The sequence below is a fragment of the Tupaia chinensis genome, unplaced genomic scaffold (assembly GCF_000334495.1).
Source record: "Tupaia chinensis unplaced genomic scaffold, TupChi_1.0 Scaffold141399_1, whole genome shotgun sequence".
Taxonomy (NCBI): domain Eukaryota; kingdom Metazoa; phylum Chordata; class Mammalia; order Scandentia; family Tupaiidae; genus Tupaia; species Tupaia belangeri.
Window position 1 is genome coordinate 152,984 of NW_006201261.1, and position 17,421 is coordinate 170,404.

Here is a 17,421-nt window from a genome sequence, read left to right on the forward strand (position 1 = left end):
CCCTCTATTTCTCTCTATCTCTCTCCAGTGAGGTAAGTCCCTATAGCTGAAAACAAACAAAAACAAACAAAAAACTGCTTGATCATGAAATCGAGCATCAGATGAATAACAAGGCTGGCCTGAAAGGACAGGGATGCATATTGATCTCATTGACATGGAGCACTAAGATTCTGTATCGATGGATATGTAATATGTTTACTGTGTATGGATTTGGTTAAAGCAGGTTAATGCTAAAAATATGATAATATAAAAATCATAGCCATTTAAATCTGGAGCAGAGATATCTGTTCTAATGCAAGTGCACTAATTTCTTTAATAGGAGTCAATAAATATTGTCCAATATCCAATGGACATTGTCAACAACATTGTCCAGTGTTGATAAAGCAAGAACTAAAGGATTAAGTATTAATATTTTTTTATTTATTTTTATTTTTTGCTATAGGGCATGTGTGCTCACTGGAAAGAGACAGAGGAGAACATAAGAAATCACTCTCCAGGGGAGATGGTCATGCCACAATCCCTTCTTCTCCATCCTTTTAGGATTTGGGGCATACATGCACATGTGTCCAGCATAGTTTTTAAGCTTCTGGGTCCAGGACTTGAACTGCAGAGTGGACTGCACGGGATTCAGCCACCTTAACCTCCATGCCACCTGCTGGTCCACATAAAGTGTATATAAACTCTAATATCAAAGCATGAAAACCATCTCCCCAAAAATCTTATATATATGTATTTTTTAGTTTTTTTGCCATGGGGCATGTATGTCTGCTAAAAAGAGACAGTGAGAAGGAAAGTGAGAAATCACCCCCCAGGGGTAATGGCTATACTCCAGTCCCTTTACCTCCAGTCTCCTCTCAGAATTTTAAGCACATATATGCATGTGCCCAGCATGATTTTCAAACTGTCAGGTCCAGGATTTGAAACATGGTCGATCATGGGGGAATCCAGCACCTTTACCACCATGTCACCTCCTGGCCTCAACTTCCCCTTTCTTAATCCACTCAATTCAATTTGATTCAACAAATATTTATTAACACCTACTTTATTTTGCATTGGTGAAGAGAAAGGATAAAGATTTCTGCCAGTATGGGAGCTTACATTCTAGCATTTACTTTCCTTTGTCCTACGAGTACTCTAACTTGCCCTTGGGCAATTCCCTCCCTTTCATCCTGGCTTCATATTCTTGCTTTTTATTCTAGGTTTGGGATCTAGCCACCTTAACCACCATGCCACTGGCTGGCCCAAGTATATTATTTGAACTTAAAAATTTAAAAACCCCTTCCCCACAAAATATAACTTAAATCAAAACATAGAGAAGAAAAGATATGAGTAAATACTATGTGTATTCATTTTCCCATTTTCGTTGCAAGTAGTGCAGATAATCTAAAATTAAGAAATTAAAAAATCAAGACAAGTATGTGGAGTTATTAAGGTAACAACCAAAATGCCTACAAGTAGACTCTAGCCCTCCCATGTGACCAGAAGGAAGCCACACCTACACACCCTCCATATACCAAAATAGGATGAAAGAAGTTTAAGTCCACAAAAATCAGTTAATACAAATGGGATAAGTCACTACCAAAGCATCAAAACTGTCCAAAAATCCAATCATGGGCTTATTGTGAGAAGCACACCTAAAACAAAGTGACCTGAAAAGCCTCAAGGGAAAGGAGGCCTCTGTAAACACTGCCATGCCCAGAGCCTGGGCCCAAGAAGACCAGCTCAAGGATTTGAGGCAAACAGAACCACTTTCTAGAAGAGTTGGTCTACAAACATGGATTGAAGTGCCCTAATAAATGCTCTCAAATAGGTAGACCGAGGGTTCCAAGGAGCCAAGGCTCCTGAACAGAGGTGGCTGGGAGGAGGTATGCACCTCTCCCTCTCAGCAGGGCTCAGTGGGGTGTCCATGAGCTGAGAAAGGAAGGTGGGAGGACCCAGCAGAAAGGTGCCCTATCCTCTAGGGGTATGGGGGGCTTTACAAGAGCTTATTATATGTCCCCAAATGAAAAGGGTATGATCTCATCTTATAGGTCATCGAAAAAGTCATGATGTAGTATTATTCTGTTTTTCTATGCAAAATGTATCATGACTTTTCCAATGACCTATAAATGTGAGTCAATAAAACCAAGGAAGAGGGAGAGGAGAGGGAGGAGAGAAGGAAGATGGGGGAGTGGAGAAGAAAGAGTGAGGAGGGGGAGAGAAGAGTCTGGCCCATGAATTGGGACCTGGACTTCCTCGGAGAATATGGAACCTGCTCAGTCCCAGACATAGCCACCTTCCCACCTTCCCTGTGTCCACCTGACCCTCCCTGGGAGCCCAGCCCACCAGCCTGACGCGGTGCTCCTCCTCCAAGATGAACAGGTTCTCCTTGTCACAGTAGAAGGCAGCCGCATCCAGCAGGGCCTTCAGAGGCACCAGGCCCACCAGCTGAGAACCCACCACCGGGAGGCTGAGCTCCTGCCAAGGCACAGGCAGTATCAATACCAGGGCACCTGGCCTGCCCACCTGGGCAGGCCCACCCCTCTCAGGTCACAGGGCCACCACCCTGCTCACCTGTGCTTCTCTACAGGCCTCCTCATAGACTGTGTGCAGCCCTGTGACCTCGAAGTCCAGAAGGTTCGTAGACACCTGAGCCAGGTTCTTCTCATCCAGGTACCAGCCAATGCCCTGGACCTTTTTCAGACGTCCTGGCTGCCAAGGAAAACATTTCTCAGGCTGGGCAAAGAAGCCCCTCCTGAAGCCTGGTGTTCAGAGTACTGTGTCCCCCATCCCTCAGCCAAGGTGGCCTGCACCATTGAAAATGTGGACAACAGACTCTGTGACTCTCAGTCAGCAGTCAGCACTGTGGCACTCCTCACTCTCCCTGCTCACCTGAGTTGGCCAGAGAGGGGCAGAGAGAAGCACTGCCCACCTCAGGGAAACTGAGGGCCCAAGAGTCAGGTATCAATATGCCTACCTTGCCTCTTAGCCAGCCTTCTCCCACCCCTGTGTCCTGGGGGCCAGGGGGACAGTGAAATGTGGAGGTCTTGATCTTCCATTCCATCCCCTCCAGTCTCACTCACTTGCCCAGTGGCCACTCTCAGACCCCCATTCTTGGGATGACCAAGTCCACGTGAAGAAGGGACCCCAGTCTCTGCCTTCAGCCAGGGCACAAAGGACTTAGAAGTCACCATGATTTTTATGGCAGTTTCCTGCAGATACCCCACAAACATTCAAGTGCCCCAGGTATTTTGGGATCCCCCAGGTACCCCCATGTGTTTATGCTTATGAACAACTGAATCTGCAGGGTGGTGGGAAGCTGGAGCTCAGATTCCTAGTGGGACTGGGTCTCTGGGATGAGAGTGGATGAGCAGGGGGCTCCCACCCTGCACTAGGGTCTCCACATCATCCATGTCTGACCCAGACTTCCTAGAACAACTGGATCTGCAGGGTGGTGGGAAGCTGGTTCTCAGAGCTCAGATTCCTAGTGGGACTGGGTCTCTGGGATGAGAGTGGATGAGCAGGGGGCTCCCACCCTGCACTAGGGTCTCCACATCATCCATGTCTGACCCAGACTTCCTACAGGGGTGATGCACAAGCCAGATGGCAGCCTCTCAGCAGGCCTTGGGAGACCACCAGGGGTCACTAGGGACCACCGGGGGTTCCTGGACAGGAACCTGGGGAGTACCTGGGGACACCTGAGAACACCTGGGGAGGTACCTGAGGGGGGCCTGGGAGGACACTTTAGGACATCTGAGGGTACATGAGAATGCCCAGAGGTACCTGGGGTGCCTGAGAGGACGCCCAAGGTTACCTGAGGAGAATTCCTGAGATATCCAGGGGCACCTGGGTTTCTTAAGTTTTGGGTAGTGTCTGCAGGAGCCTGAAGCATCTGGAGGTCTGTGAGGACATGCACTGTGGATGCCTGGTCTTTCCCATCAGTGTGGAAATGCTGGGCCCTTTGACTTCAGAAATACCCTACCTGCTTCCATGGAGTACTTCCTTTAAAGCATCACTTCCAGCATACAAGCCTTAGAACTGCCTGGTATCAAGTAGCCCAGACACTGAGGTTGGGCTATCATCAGGCTAGAGCTCCATCAGGCAGTGCCTGACCCCAAGCAGCCTGGTCCACGCTGAGAGTCCATCAATGACCACCCAACCCATCCCAGGCCTCTTACTCCCTGCACTGGCCCCTCAAGGTGTCTCAAGATTCATGGCGGTTCACCTGGTCCTTCCCACGGCCCTGCTCCCGTAGGTTGAGGGCAATGCGGTGGGCCTGCTCCTTGGTGCTGAGCAGGTTGATATTGAAGGCGATGAGGAACTTCCGTGCCCCCGTGACTGTGGCCCCCCATTGGGGAACAAAGGAGCTGGGGCCAAAGTCAGGCATCCACTCGGTCTGCCGGAGCTGCAAGAGAGCCGCTATAAGGGAAATGTTCCCTCAGGAGCACTGCAGGAGAAGGGGGTAAGCTCCCACCTCCTCCCTAAACCCGACCACCCATTGTCGGGGGTACCTTCTCAGGAAGTGCTTCATATTCCCCGGCCCGAATGGCTGGCAGGGTCCGGCGACTGTCTGTGCGTGCTGCCTCGCCATAGAGGTACACTGCAAGGGGAGCCAAATAGTCAGGCCTTGGCTAGTGGAGGCCCAGGACCTTTGGGGCACAGCTGGCTGGAGAGCATCTCCTCCTCCGTGGCACAGAGGACAAGAGTGGGTGGTCACTGATGGACACTTAGTGTGGGTCAAATCCCCTGGCCTCTGCACAGATAGGCTTGGAAAAGCTGTGATTATGAGGGTTAGGAATAAACGTGTGAGAACTGCTAATCAAGGAGTGTTCATGGTTTTTTAAACTTGTTTTCATTGTATGGTAGATACAGCCACGAATGAAGGAACAGAGAACAGAAATGAAAGCTTACGCTGAACCCCAGCACCTACATGGCCTAAGGTCCCTGTGCGCACATTACCCTGCACTTACATAGTGGCAACCCCATGACGGATTTCACCCTGAGAGGCTGGGAGGGGCTGCTCCTCCTGTGACCTGCTGAGCAGTCCCACCCCCAAAGGACATACACTAGATCCCTAATTTGTCTCTACTTACCTTGCTTTGATTAATTCCGCACTGTGAAATTATTCTGTTTTAAAGGTGTGGATTTCCTAAAGCTCTTGATTCATCATGCTTAACTGCTTTACACTGAATGACCACCCAGCAGTGCAATGTGGGTCCCCTTGTCATTAGCAGCTGAGGCTGTGCTCTGAGGTTCTGTCTGCATTTACTCCATTAGATGGAGACACTAAGGATCCCCTGCATGTTGGTTTGCTCTCAGCAGCTTTTCCTAATAATCTGCACTTTTGAGAGATGGTTCCAGGGTGGCAAACCCACAGTGCGACTGGGGCGAAGTGAGGCAGGCCGTTGGGGGGACTCACCTGGCACATCCAGCTCCTCTGCCAGCCGTTGGCCGAAGGCCTGGGCACAGAGCACACACTCGTCCATGCCAACGCCCCGCACAGGAATGAAGGGACACACGTCCAGGGCGCCCATGCGAGGGTGTTCCCCTGCAGAAAGAGGGCCCACCCGTAGGCTGAGGTATGGTTATGCTGGGAGCCCAAAGGGGGCTCTCTCAAACCCTCTATCCTTTCTGGTCCCAACCTGACAAGCCCCCAATTCACACAGCCAGCTGTTCTCACTGACCACTGGGGGAAGGCAGCCTGGCACCCCCTTCCCAGGCAGCAGCATTGCTCTTGGGGACATGGCATGCCCTGGGGACATTGGGGACCATCCTCTTGGTTCAGCCAGCATGAGGGAGGTCTTAATATCCAGAGAAGCAGCCTGTAGTTCAGCATCTTCAGGGTAAACCTTTGCCTTCCCAAAAGCTACAAAGTAGCTCCCAAGGACTCTGAGAGAGTCCTGGCCAGGCTGAAAGTGGGCAGTCCTGGCTAGACTGGGCCTGTAGCCCTCCTTCCTCCCCTGGGGGCAAAGAATCCTGTGTCCCCTGCTGTGCTCTGAGCTGTGGCTCTGCAGTCCCTTCCCCAGTCCCCTGCATGCCTCACATTTGCCCAGCAAAGAGCACTTTGATATAAGCCTCCTGTCTGTTTGCCATTTGGGATAACGTGGGACCTTCCCCCATTGTGAATGCAGTCTTGGCCTTTGGACTGGCTCCTGGTGTCCACCAACCTTTGCCCTTGCTGCCACAGCCACATATTTGTTTTTGAGGGCTGTTGACAGGTCGGTTTCCAGCTTATCTCCTACCCTCGCCTCCCCCAGGGCTGCTCAGAGAGAGGGCAGGTGGGAACTCCTAAACATGGGCTGTGGGAGCCCACACACCTTCACGTACAGTTTCCTAGGGCTACATTCCAAGGACCTCCCGTTTCTCCCTCCCCCAGGCAGCTGTGCCTTCATGACTCCAAGGGTCCTCCAAGGTGAAACCCACCCACCAGCTCTGTCAGACCCCATGCCCCAGGCCTGCTCCCAGTACACCTGTAGACATGAGGCCCCTTGGAGCCCCTACTCACAGTCGCACCTTTGTGTTTGCTCATGTCGATGAGCCCAAAGGCCACCCGGGCAGCACTGAGGGCCCCCTCTACCACATGCTCTGGTCGCCCCACGAAGGTGTAGACAGTGCGGTTGGTGGAGGGGCCAGCATCCACGTCCAGCAGCACGCAGCCCGGGGTCTGTGTTATGGCTCGGGAGATGGCATCGATCACCTGAGGATAAGCCCAGCCCATGCCATGTCTCAGTTTCCCCATTTAAAATAGGAGAGCCCAGGAGGAGGTGCTAAGCACTGGACACTCCCTGGGAGACATCATCACATGTGGTCACTGCAGAGCCAAGAATGGGGCCCAGACAGAGGGGCAACAAACGGAACTCTCCACAGGCACAGCACCTGGTGGGGAATCCACTGAAGGAGACCCCTGCCCATCATCAGAGTGTCAGGGCCCCACCCACCTTTCGGGGGCAGCTTCTACAACAGGGAGAGGGGTGGAGAGTGATCATGGGGGAGAGATCTGAAAGGCCTGGAACCTTCTAAGGAAGCAGGCTAAGAACAGGGGTTCAGGGCCCAGGTGGCCTGCATGACCCCTCTGTGACTTGGTTTCCTTATACATTCAGTGGGGATGATGACAGCAGGGAGGCACCTATGGATGGCCTTGTATGTGGGTCTCAAACAGTCTTTTGGGTCCTTGAAGGACCCAATTTCAAAGGAGAGCACCACTGAGGCCCATTAAGGCAACTGATCTACCCAGTTCTCTACCCAGAAGCACCCAGAAGACTGAGACCATGGCAAGGTTGCTGCTCCCCCTCCACAAGTCCCCCCTGTCCACATCCTTGTGGTTTTGCCCATCCTGAGAAATCAACCCCTTGCCCACACACCAAGCACACAGCCCCTCAATCATCAGGCAGCCCCTTACCTCCTGGTTGTTTCCCTCTGAGAAGTTGGGGACACACTCCACCAGCTGGGACATGCCAGCTCCTGGATCTGGATACTCTCAGTGAGCAGAGAGAGGGAAAAGAATGGCACAGTCCAGCAACCAGCGGGGCCTTTGTGTGCCTGGAAGCACCCGCCCCTCAGCAGCTTCTCATTAACCAGCAAGTCTCAGCAAGGAGGTTATGCTGGCTGTCCCTGAACAAACTCAGAGCTGCACAGAGCCAGGAACTGTCGACCAGGAATGGACAGGCTCCCCTAGAAATAGGCCTGTGACCAGACCATAGGGTACATTCTGAAGACCCTTGGAGGCCTTGGAGGAGTGAAAGCCAGCCAGCAATGGACAGACTCCCCTAGGGAGTGACCAGAGCCTGTGACCAGACCATAGGGTACATTCTGAAGACCCTTGGAGGCCTTGGAGGAGTGAAAGCCAGCCAGCCAGCCAGGGCTCAAGTTCCAGCTCGACCCAGGGCCACCTGGGCCCCTGTGTTGCCCTCTGGATGGTCTTCCAGTGACCCTCTGGTGGGCCTCTGGGTGGGCCCCACAGAGGTCAGCTCAGCTCAGACTGGCAGTATATCATGTGGGGGGGCAGGTGTTACTGAAGTCCTGTATTCATGGTCAAACCCCAATGCAAGCCCAGGGAAGTCACCTGTCAGGTGAAAGACAGGGTCGGGGACTCCAGCAGCAGCTGTGCTGGGCCAGGGCCAAAGCGAGCACAGGGCCTGATGGACACCAGCACCAACTCTGGAGTCAGTGCTGAGACATTAATAGGTTGGGCGTGTCCAATAAATAGCTCCTAAGTAGGGTGCCCTAGAAGGATCCACCATTTATAGGAAACAGGATCTTAGCAGGTTCTAGTAACAATTTCCACACAGGGACCAGGGTCCCAACTCCAGGACTAGGCAGAAAACACAAAGGTGAGCCCCAAGCACTGGTGGGACAAAAAGTCGGGAGGTACTTGGCAAACCCTCACAACCAAGCCCACAATGACAGGGTATGTAAGAGGGATACAGAGCCTACCAGGAGCCCGGAGCTAGAACATTCTGAGCTACAAAAGCAACAAAGTAGCATCAGCTTGTAACCCAGGTCGCAAAGCAAGCAGCCATAAAACCAGATGTCACTGACTGATGGAGGAGAGAGGGGCCAATCACCGTGCATGAGAATTCGAAATAGTTCATGTAGACGCAGTCCTTGGGCAGGTGGGGTATGACCCCTGCTGCAGCACCCAGCAGGCAGGTGTTGCCTTACAGAAGCTCACTACCCTCTCATCTACAGATGGGGGCACCGAGGATCCAAAGCTGAGTGTGGCCCCCAGGGATATGGCCACCATGGACCCTCTTCACTGCTTTCCCATTGCCTCTTTCGTGTATAGCATGGTTAAGAAAAAAGGCAGAGTTGGGCATAGTCCCCTCCAAGAGAGACCTCCATAGGGTCCATGTGCACTGCAGCCTGGGAACAGCACTGCAGACAGGGCCTGCCACTGACCACTGCACCACCTTCCCAGCCTGGCCCTTCTATGGAGGGGATGGATGGAGAGTAAGCATCATCCCAGCCAGAGCCCAGGGGCCACTCAGAGCAGAGCTTCACAGTCCCAAGGGCCCCATGACCATCTTGGGGAGCCATGGCAAAGGTTGCTCTGCCTACCTGGCTGCCCTTCAGCATGTTTCTTATTTTCTATTTCTTCTGTTACGTCAGCAGCTTTGGGGGCTTGCTGGGTAGGGAGAGACCACCCCCTGGGACTAGTTAATTTTCAGAGGCTGCTTCCCTAGAGCAGAGAATGTCTCTGAGAAGCAAGCCAACCAGTCCAGGTCCAGAGCCCCAATCACCCCTTTATCCTACTCTCACTCTCTGAGCCAATATTCTCCTACTATGGTTGAATAATGGTTCATCCCCCAAAGAATCATGAATTTGGAATTGTGTCCCCAGTGTAAGGGAGTTGGGAGGTGGTGAGGTCTTTAAGATGTAAGGCCTAGTGGGTGGGGCTCGGTATTATAGAGCATTGCCCTCATGAATGGATTGTCTGTGCAAAGGGCTGGGGTGAGCCAGGAAGACCCACCTTTAGGCTGGGAGAGGCCTCGTTTCCTCCTAAAGATGCCTAATGCCATGTCATCCCATGTCTTCGGAATTGGGTGTCCCTGCAGCCCTCAGCCACCAGATTCACCAGAGCCTCTGTCCTCCAGCTAACTGGGGCTGGTTCTGACAACAGGGGCATGCTTGTGCAGGGAGGTGCCCAGTGGGGGGCACCCCTTGATGGACAGACTCCCCAGCTCTTCTGCCCCTCAGGAATGATTCTGTGGTGCTCTCCACATGCTTGGTCCTGGGTCCTGGTGCTACCCTGACAAATGACATGTCACATCCTGGCCCCCTCCCTGTACTGTCCTTGTATCTTCAAATCGGTTCCCAAGTGCACCACCTACCAGAGTGACTTCCAGCAACATGGGCAGTGCATGACGCTGTGTAGTGTGGCCCTAAAGTCCTTCGCTTTTTAACAAGGCTGTTTCCATTCTGCTCAGGGCCCTGTAGCCATCCTGCCCACTCCTGAATCCTTACCTCAAGTTCTGCATTTGAGGACACCTAACTAGGTCAGGACCAGTTGGTCCTTTCAAGGAGGGACCGAGACTGAAGCTCTCTGGCAGGGAAGTCAGGTGGGCACAGAGCTCCTGAGGTTGGGGGCCTGACTTCTGATTTCTTTCTGCAGCTTCATGCCATGAATGAATGGGCACCTCCTGCACGCCCAGCAGTCAGGTGCTCACTCGCCACCCCTCAAAGAGCCAGAGGTAAAGTAACAGGTAAACAGATGATTTTAATAAAGTGTGACAAGTACTGTGCAGCTGTGGGTGGCCGGGTGCCTCGGGCCGGCCCAGTCCTGAGAGGTGCCCGCTGGGGCTGTCTGCGCCCTGGGCAGACCCCGTCCTGCCCCCTGAAGGGGGCAGGTACACGCAGGAGGCACTGTGGCCCCCGGGTTTGGAACAAACACGTTTATTGTAGGACAGGCAGCGGGCGCTAGGCGCTCACCAGGCAAAGAGCGGCTTGCTGTCCTCCTTGGAGAGTTCGCACAGGCAGTTGAGCAGCAGCAGTGAGTCCCCCAGGAACTTGGGGGGTACCACGTCGATGACTAGCTTGCGCAGAGCAGCGGGGCTACTGTGCAGCGGGTTGGCGCGCAGGTCGGGCCGCTGCTTCAGGATGCCATAGGTATTGATGAGGAACTCGCTGAACACTGGGTGCACCTCACGGTTGTAGCCCAGCTTCTCCAGCCGCGCCGTCAGTGTCAAGTAGCGGTGTGTCAGCTCGCGCAGCTTCTTTTCGTCCACCGAGCCATCCAGGGACTTGACAGAGGTCTGGGGACACAATGTAGCTCAGTGGAATTACCAGCCACCCTGCCAACCCATGCCACAAGCCGGGAGCCAGTGCCAGACCCCTCTAAAGGCCCAGGTGCCATGGCAGACACAACAGCAGGAGTGCTCACAGCGGGGTTCCTGCCCCAACCGGTGCATGGACTGCCTCAGGGAACCCAGGTGGGATATAGGTTTGAGAGCCAGAAGAGAACCGCTGTCCCACCCCTAGGCAGCGAGGGCGCACCTGCTTGATCTTCTCAGGGATGTTGGACACAGTGAAGCCATAGAGCCGTGTCACGCCCGGGAAGACATATGCCAGGATACGCCGGTCCAGCTGGAAGGCTATTTCGCCGACAATACGGCCATCCTTCTCTGCACCTGCGAAGCTCTGGATCTCTGCGGGGAGTTGGAGGGGTGTGAGGCCCTCCCAGCCAGCTCTGGGTTCTAGTCGGTCCCTCCCCTCCTCCCAGAGTAAATACAAATCTAAAAGAAAACAGAATTTTGGGTGTCATGAGGAGAAACTTTTTTCCCTTCTCCCTCCCTGTTCTTAGAGGTTTCTCTGTAGCTCCTCTCTTCCATGGAACCTCCAGGGCTAAGCCAGAGGCCTGTTTTACAGCAAGGACTTCCTCTGGTCTGTCACTGGAAGAGGAGGTGTCCCTCAGGGCCTGGCCCAAGGTCTGACTCTGCTGGTCACAGAGGCACCCAGTCTACCACCAGGGGAGTTCAAGATGGGCTGGTGTGTCCTCTCTGTAATGGCCCCGTGAGCCTGGCTGGAAGACTGAATCTGTATCAGAAACCTCTGGGCATCTCAGCTGGTTAAATACTTACTCAATAATAAAGTGGCTTCTTTTTTTTTTTCCTACATAAGTAAAAAAGATTACTAGGTTGACAGGAGATCCTATTTTTAATTATTTCCCTAGCATCAGTAGGGACACTCTGACACCCTCCCCCAAATCCCACATCCAAATTCCCCTTCCCATGTTCAGCCCCTGATGTCAGAGTCATTCATTCAGCTATGCAATGTGCAGCAATACTCTTCAAATCCATGTGCTCTTTGGAAAACAAGATGCATCTGAATTTGAGATACCAAGGTGAGAAAACACTTGCCATCGAGTCAGTAAAATGCTCCCTCAATTTCCACACAACCCCTGCCTACTGGGCTGTGCTCTGTAGGGTGGAAGACTGGGATGAACTGCCAGCCCCACCCCCACCCTCTCTGTCCACCTAACTCCCACCTGAACCAACCCTGCCGAGGAATTTCATAGAGCACAAGAAGGCCCCACGGCAAGGCACCTGCTCCCAGGCTTATACCTCTCAGCTGTGAGCATGGCCACTCAGAACTTGCAAGTTCTATTCTTTCACTCCTAATGTGGGATACATTTATAGCATGTTTGTTTCTAAAACCTTTCCTAAAGCCCCAAACTTTTCTAAGTACGATCCACGGTCTAGACCCTCCCACTGTGTCAGCTGGGGAGGATCCCACTAGGTATGAGCAGAAATGCAGCAGTTTGTGGACAAGCAGGTTGTTGGCCCCAGGCACTCTGTGTACAGACACCTGTGCCCTCCTGAAGAATCTTGACACCCAACACACTGGACATGTCACACCACACAGAGGTTGGTTCTGAGCCTTCTCCTCCTCGCCCCCTGGTGCTCCAATCCTTCTCAATTATGTTCTGTGGCATTATAGAGACGCTGGGCTGCTCCAGATCAGGTCTGACACCTGGAACCTCTCCTGGTCACCTATATAAGGGGCCAGACTCCAAGATTGCTCTGTCCCAGACCTTGGTCGGCTGCTCTTATCTCCCTCAGCCCCATCACCTTCTGTGGAAAGTTGCTCACCTCTGGACAAGCGTTTGTCGATCAGGTTTCAGATCCCATGCAAGGGACCGTGATCCACAGTGACCATGACATCCCATCCCCGCAGCAAATGAGTATGGACAGCTATATGTGAATAGCTCCTATCCTGTCCTATCCTATCCTGTCCTATCCTGTCCTGTCCTATCCTATCCTATCCGGTCCTGTCCTGTCCTGTCCAAGGTGGAACTTGGACCAACAGGAGGAATGGTTGTCCATACGGGCACACAGCATGGGAGATGGGTTCCACCCCATCATCCAGCAAGGCACTTGAACACAGGGTTGGCCAGCACATCCCTTGGAGAACCAGCGCTTTCCAAAGTCAGATGATCTACATCAGCATTTCCCAAAGTGTGCTCTAGTGAGCACTGCCCCACCCAGACGGTAGAGAAGCAGGGCACTCTTTAGGGTCAGGATGACAGTCCCTGCTCTCCTGCAGGCTTCTAGCACTCTGGATGGCACAGTCCGCAGAGCTGCTTCTCCCCAGCATCTTCTTGCTATAGAAAACAACAGGGGCTATGATCCAGCTAGAGATGAGTGACCTCTGGCATTCTCTGTGACTTTGGCTGCTTCCAGACAAAGAGGTAGGGAGGTTCCTCCAGTGAAATTCCACCTGAAATCTTCAGCAACTTCCCTGGGAACCACCCAGAGGATGATGTCTAAGCACCAAATCTAGGTCACTGTGTGCATCTTCAGGCCCTTAACTTACTTGGTTCATCCTCGGTGACTCTCAGAGGAGAGCTGGGGCCCCATTACAGATGTGGTAAATTGAGGCATGGGGGAAGGCTGCTTCCCAGTCACTTGAACATTTCTTATTAGAATGTAATTCACATACTGTAAAGTTTACCCTCTTTTTCTTTTCTTTTTTTTTTTTTTTTTGGAAAGGTTTTTGCTATAGAGCGTGTGCGCTCACCAGAAAGACAGAGAGAGAGACAGAGAGACAGATTCTCCTCTCGGGATCTTGGGCATGCACACACACATGCCTGCAGTGAGTTTAAGCCACCAGGTTTGGGACTTGAACTGCAGTTGATCACATGGGAGTCCAGAGACATAGCCATTACGCCAACTGCTGGTCTCAAGTTTACCCTCTTAAAGTAGGCAATTCAGTGGCTCTCACTAATTCCAGAACCTTTTTATCACCAAACAAACCTCCTACATAAGTAAAAAAGATTACTAGGTTGACAGGAGATCCTATTTTTAATTATTTCCCTAGCATCAGTAGGGACACTCTGACACCCTCCCCCAAATCCCACATCCAAATTCCCCTTCCCATGTTCAGCCCCTGATGTCAGAGTCATTCATTCAGCTATGCAATGTTAAGCAATACTCTTCAAATCCATGTGCTCTTTGGAAAACAAGATGCATCTGAATTTGAGATATCAAGGTGAGAAAACACTTGCCATCGAGTCAGTAAAATGCTCCCTCAATTTCCACACAACCCCTGCCTACTGGGCTGTGCTCTGTAGGGTGGAAGACTGGGATGAACTGCCAGCCCCACCCCCACCCTCTCTGTCCACCTAACTCCCACCTGAACCAACCCTGCCGAGGAATTTCATCGAGCACAAGAAGGCCCCACGGCAAGGCACCTGCTCCCAGGCTTATACCTCTCAGCTGTGAGCATGGCCACTCAGAACTTGCAAGTTCTATTCTTTCACTCCTAATGTGGGATACATTTATAGCATGTTTGTTTCTAAAACCTTTCCTAAATTTTTACCTTGTTTGTTTCTAAAACCTTTCCTAAAGCCCCAAACTTTTCTAAGTACGATCCACGGTCTAGACCCTCCCACTGTGTCAGCTGGGGAGGATCCCACTAGGTATGAGCAGAAATGCAGCAGTTTGTGGACAAGCAGGTTGTTGGCCCCAGGCACTCTGTGTACAGACACCTGTGCCCTCCTGAAGAATCTTGACACCCAACACACTGGACATGTCACACCACACAGAGGTTGGTTCTGAGCCTTCTCCTCCTCGCCCCCTGGTGCTCCAATCCTTCTCAATTATGTTCTGTGGCATTATAGAGTCGCTGGGCTGCTCCAGATCAGGTCTGACACCTAGAACCTCTCCTGGTCACCTATATAAGGGGCCAGACTCCAAGATTGCTCTGTCCCAGACCTTGGTCGGCTGCTCTTATCTCCCTCAGCCCCATCACCTTCTATGGAAAGTTGCTCACCTCTGGACAAGCGTTTGTCCATCGGGTTTCAGATCCCATGCAAGGGACCGTGATCCACAGTGACCATGACATCCCATCCCCGCAGCAAATGAGTATGGACAGCTATATGTGAATAGCTCCTATCCTGTCCTATCCTATCCTGTCCTATCCTGTCCTGTCCTATCCTATCCTATCCTATCCGGTATCCCAAGAGCCTGTCCAAGGTGGAACTTGGACCAACAGGAGGAATGGTTGTCCATACGGGCACACAGCATGGGAGATGGGTTCCACCCCATCATCCAGCAAGGCACTTGAACACAGGGTTGGCCAGCACATCCCTTGGAGAACCAGCGCTTTCCAAAGTCAGATGATCTACATCAGCATTTCCCAAAGTGTGCTCTAGTGAGCACTGCCCCACCCAGACGGTAGAGAAGCAGGGCACTCTTTAGGGTCAGGATGACAGTCCCTGCTCTCCTGCAGGCTTCTAGCACTCTGGATGGCACAGTCCGCAGAGCTGCTTCTCCCCAGCATCTTCTTGCTATAGAAAACAACAGGGGCTATGATCCAGCTAGAGATGAGTGACCTCTGGCATTCTCTGTGACTTTGGCTGCTTCCAGACAAAGAGGTAGGGAGGTTCCTCCAGTGAAATTCCACCTGAAATCTTCAGCAACTTCCCTGGGAACCACCCAGAGGATGATGTCCAAGCACCAAACCTAGGTCACTGTGTGCATCTTCAGGCCCTTAACTTACTTGGTTCATCCTCGGTGACTCTCAGAGGAGAGCTGGGGCCCCATTACAGATGTGGTAAATTGAGGCATGGGGGAAGGCTGCTTCCCAGTCACTTGAACATTTCTTATTAGAATGTAATTCACATACTGTAAAGTTTACCCTCTTTTTCTTTTCTTTTTTTTTTTTTTTTTTTGGAAGGTTTTTTCTTAAGAGTGAAATCTTCAGCAACTTCCCTGGGAACCACCCAGAGGATGATGTCCAAGCACCAAACCTAGGTCACTGTGTGCATCTTCAGGCCCTTAACTTACTTGGTTCATCCTCGGTGACTCTCAGAGGAGAGCTGGGGCCCCATTACAGATGTGGTAAATTGAGGCATGGGGGAAGGCTGCTTCCCAGTCACTTCAACATTTCTTATTAGAATGTAATTCACATACTGTAAAGTTTACCCTCTTTTTCTTTTCTTTTTTTTGGAAAGGTTTTTGCTATAGAGCGTGTGCGCTCACCAGAAAGACAGAGAGAGAGACAGAGAGACAGATTCTCCTCTCGGGATCTTGGGCATGCACACACACATGCCTGCAGTGAGTTTAAGCCACCAGGTTTGGGACTTGAACTGCAGTTGATCACATGGGAGTCCAGAGACATAGCCATTACGCCAACTGCTGGTCTCAAGTTTACCCTCTTAAAGTAGGCAATTCAGTGGCTCTCACTAATTCCAGAACCTTTTTATCACCAAACAAACCTGTAACTATTAACAATTACTCCCCATTCTCCCCTCCTCCTAGTCTACTTTCTATTAATCTACTTTCTGTCTTTATGGATTTATCTATTCTGGGCATTTCATACAAGTGGAACCACACAGTATGTAGTCTTTGTTGCGTCTGACTTCATTCACTCAGCATAATGTTTTGAAGGTTCATCCATTTTGTGGTGTGTATCAGTACTTGATTCTTGCTTAATGTTGACTATTTCATTGCTTATATACCATAATTTGTTTTTATTTTTAAAAAGAATGATTTATTTATTTATTATTTTTAAAATTTGTTATAGGGCACATACACTCACCAGAGAGAGAGAGAGAGAGAGAGAAAAGTGAGAAAGCAAGCAGACACCCAGTCCAGGACTTGAACCATGGTTGAGCATGTGGGAGTCTAGTGCCTTAACTATCATGCCTCTTGCTAGCCCTCATAATTTGTTTTTCTGTTTATCAGTTGATGGGCACCTGGGTTGTTTGTACTTTTTGACTATTACGAATCATGCTGCTATAAACATTCATGGAAAAGTTTTGTTTTCAATTCCTAAGAGTGGCACTGCTGCCTTATACAACAACTCTATGTTTAACCTTTTGAGGAACCACCAAGCTTTATTCCAAAGTGGCTGCACCATTTTATATTATCATTAACAATTTATGAGCAGTCTAGCTTCTCTACTTCACGACACTTGGTATTGTCTATCTTTTTTATTACAGTCATCCAATTAGATGTAAAGTGGTATTTCACTATGCTTTTCACTGGTATTTCACTGATGGCTAATAATGTGAATCATCTTTTCATGTGCTTACTGGCCATTTGTATATCTTCTCTGGACACAAGTCTACACGAGTTCTTTGCCCATTTTTAATTACATTATTTGTCTTTTTACCATTTTCCCATAAGAATTCTTTTATGCTTTGGCCCTGTATCAAATACACAATTTATAATTGTTTTCTCCATTCTCTAGGCTAACTTTTTGTTTTGATAGTATCCTTTGAAGCACAAAATTTTTTTTTTTTTACTTTGATAAAGTCTAATGTATCAACTTTTCGTTGGTTGCTAATCGTTTTGGAGTATTATCTTTTGGAATCTATTGTCAAATTCAAGGTTATAAAGATTTAATCCAGGCTTGCCCATGGTTGTTGTGGTGGTCTAGGTGGCTGGATTCCACATAACCAACAGCATAGTTTGAGTCTTGGACCTGACAGCATGAGAA

At 50.7% G+C, this 17,421-nt stretch overlaps 2 protein-coding genes across 4 annotated transcripts in view; both read right to left on the minus strand.

The window, feature by feature from the left end:
• The window catches only part of FTCD (formimidoyltransferase cyclodeaminase), an 18,653-nt gene extending 11,127 nt beyond the window's left edge, over nt 1-7,526 (minus strand). Inside the window, exons 1-7 of the mRNA XM_006163128.3 lie at nt 7,379-7,526; nt 6,493-6,676; nt 5,399-5,527; nt 4,491-4,579; nt 4,205-4,384; nt 2,554-2,691; nt 2,326-2,457 (exon numbers count right to left, since the gene is read on the minus strand). Of these exons, the coding sequence (XP_006163190.1) occupies nt 2,326-2,457; nt 2,554-2,691; nt 4,205-4,384; nt 4,491-4,579; nt 5,399-5,527; nt 6,493-6,676; nt 7,379-7,432 (906 nt within the window). The 5' untranslated portion in view covers nt 7,433-7,526. The remainder of the gene's footprint in view (nt 1-2,325; nt 2,458-2,553; nt 2,692-4,204; nt 4,385-4,490; nt 4,580-5,398; nt 5,528-6,492; nt 6,677-7,378) is intronic.
• A 2,658-nt stretch (nt 7,527-10,184) lies between these two features.
• Nucleotides 10,185-17,421, minus strand: part of SPATC1L (spermatogenesis and centriole associated 1 like) — a 26,291-nt gene continuing 19,054 nt past the window's right edge. For all 3 annotated transcript variants that reach the window (XM_006163129.3, XM_006163131.2, XM_006163130.3), the window contains exons 3-4: nt 10,972-11,123; nt 10,185-10,730 (exon numbers count right to left, since the gene is read on the minus strand). In XM_006163129.3, the coding sequence (XP_006163191.1) occupies nt 10,404-10,730; nt 10,972-11,123 (479 nt within the window). In that variant the 3' untranslated portion in view covers nt 10,185-10,403. The remainder of the gene's footprint in view (nt 10,731-10,971; nt 11,124-17,421) is intronic.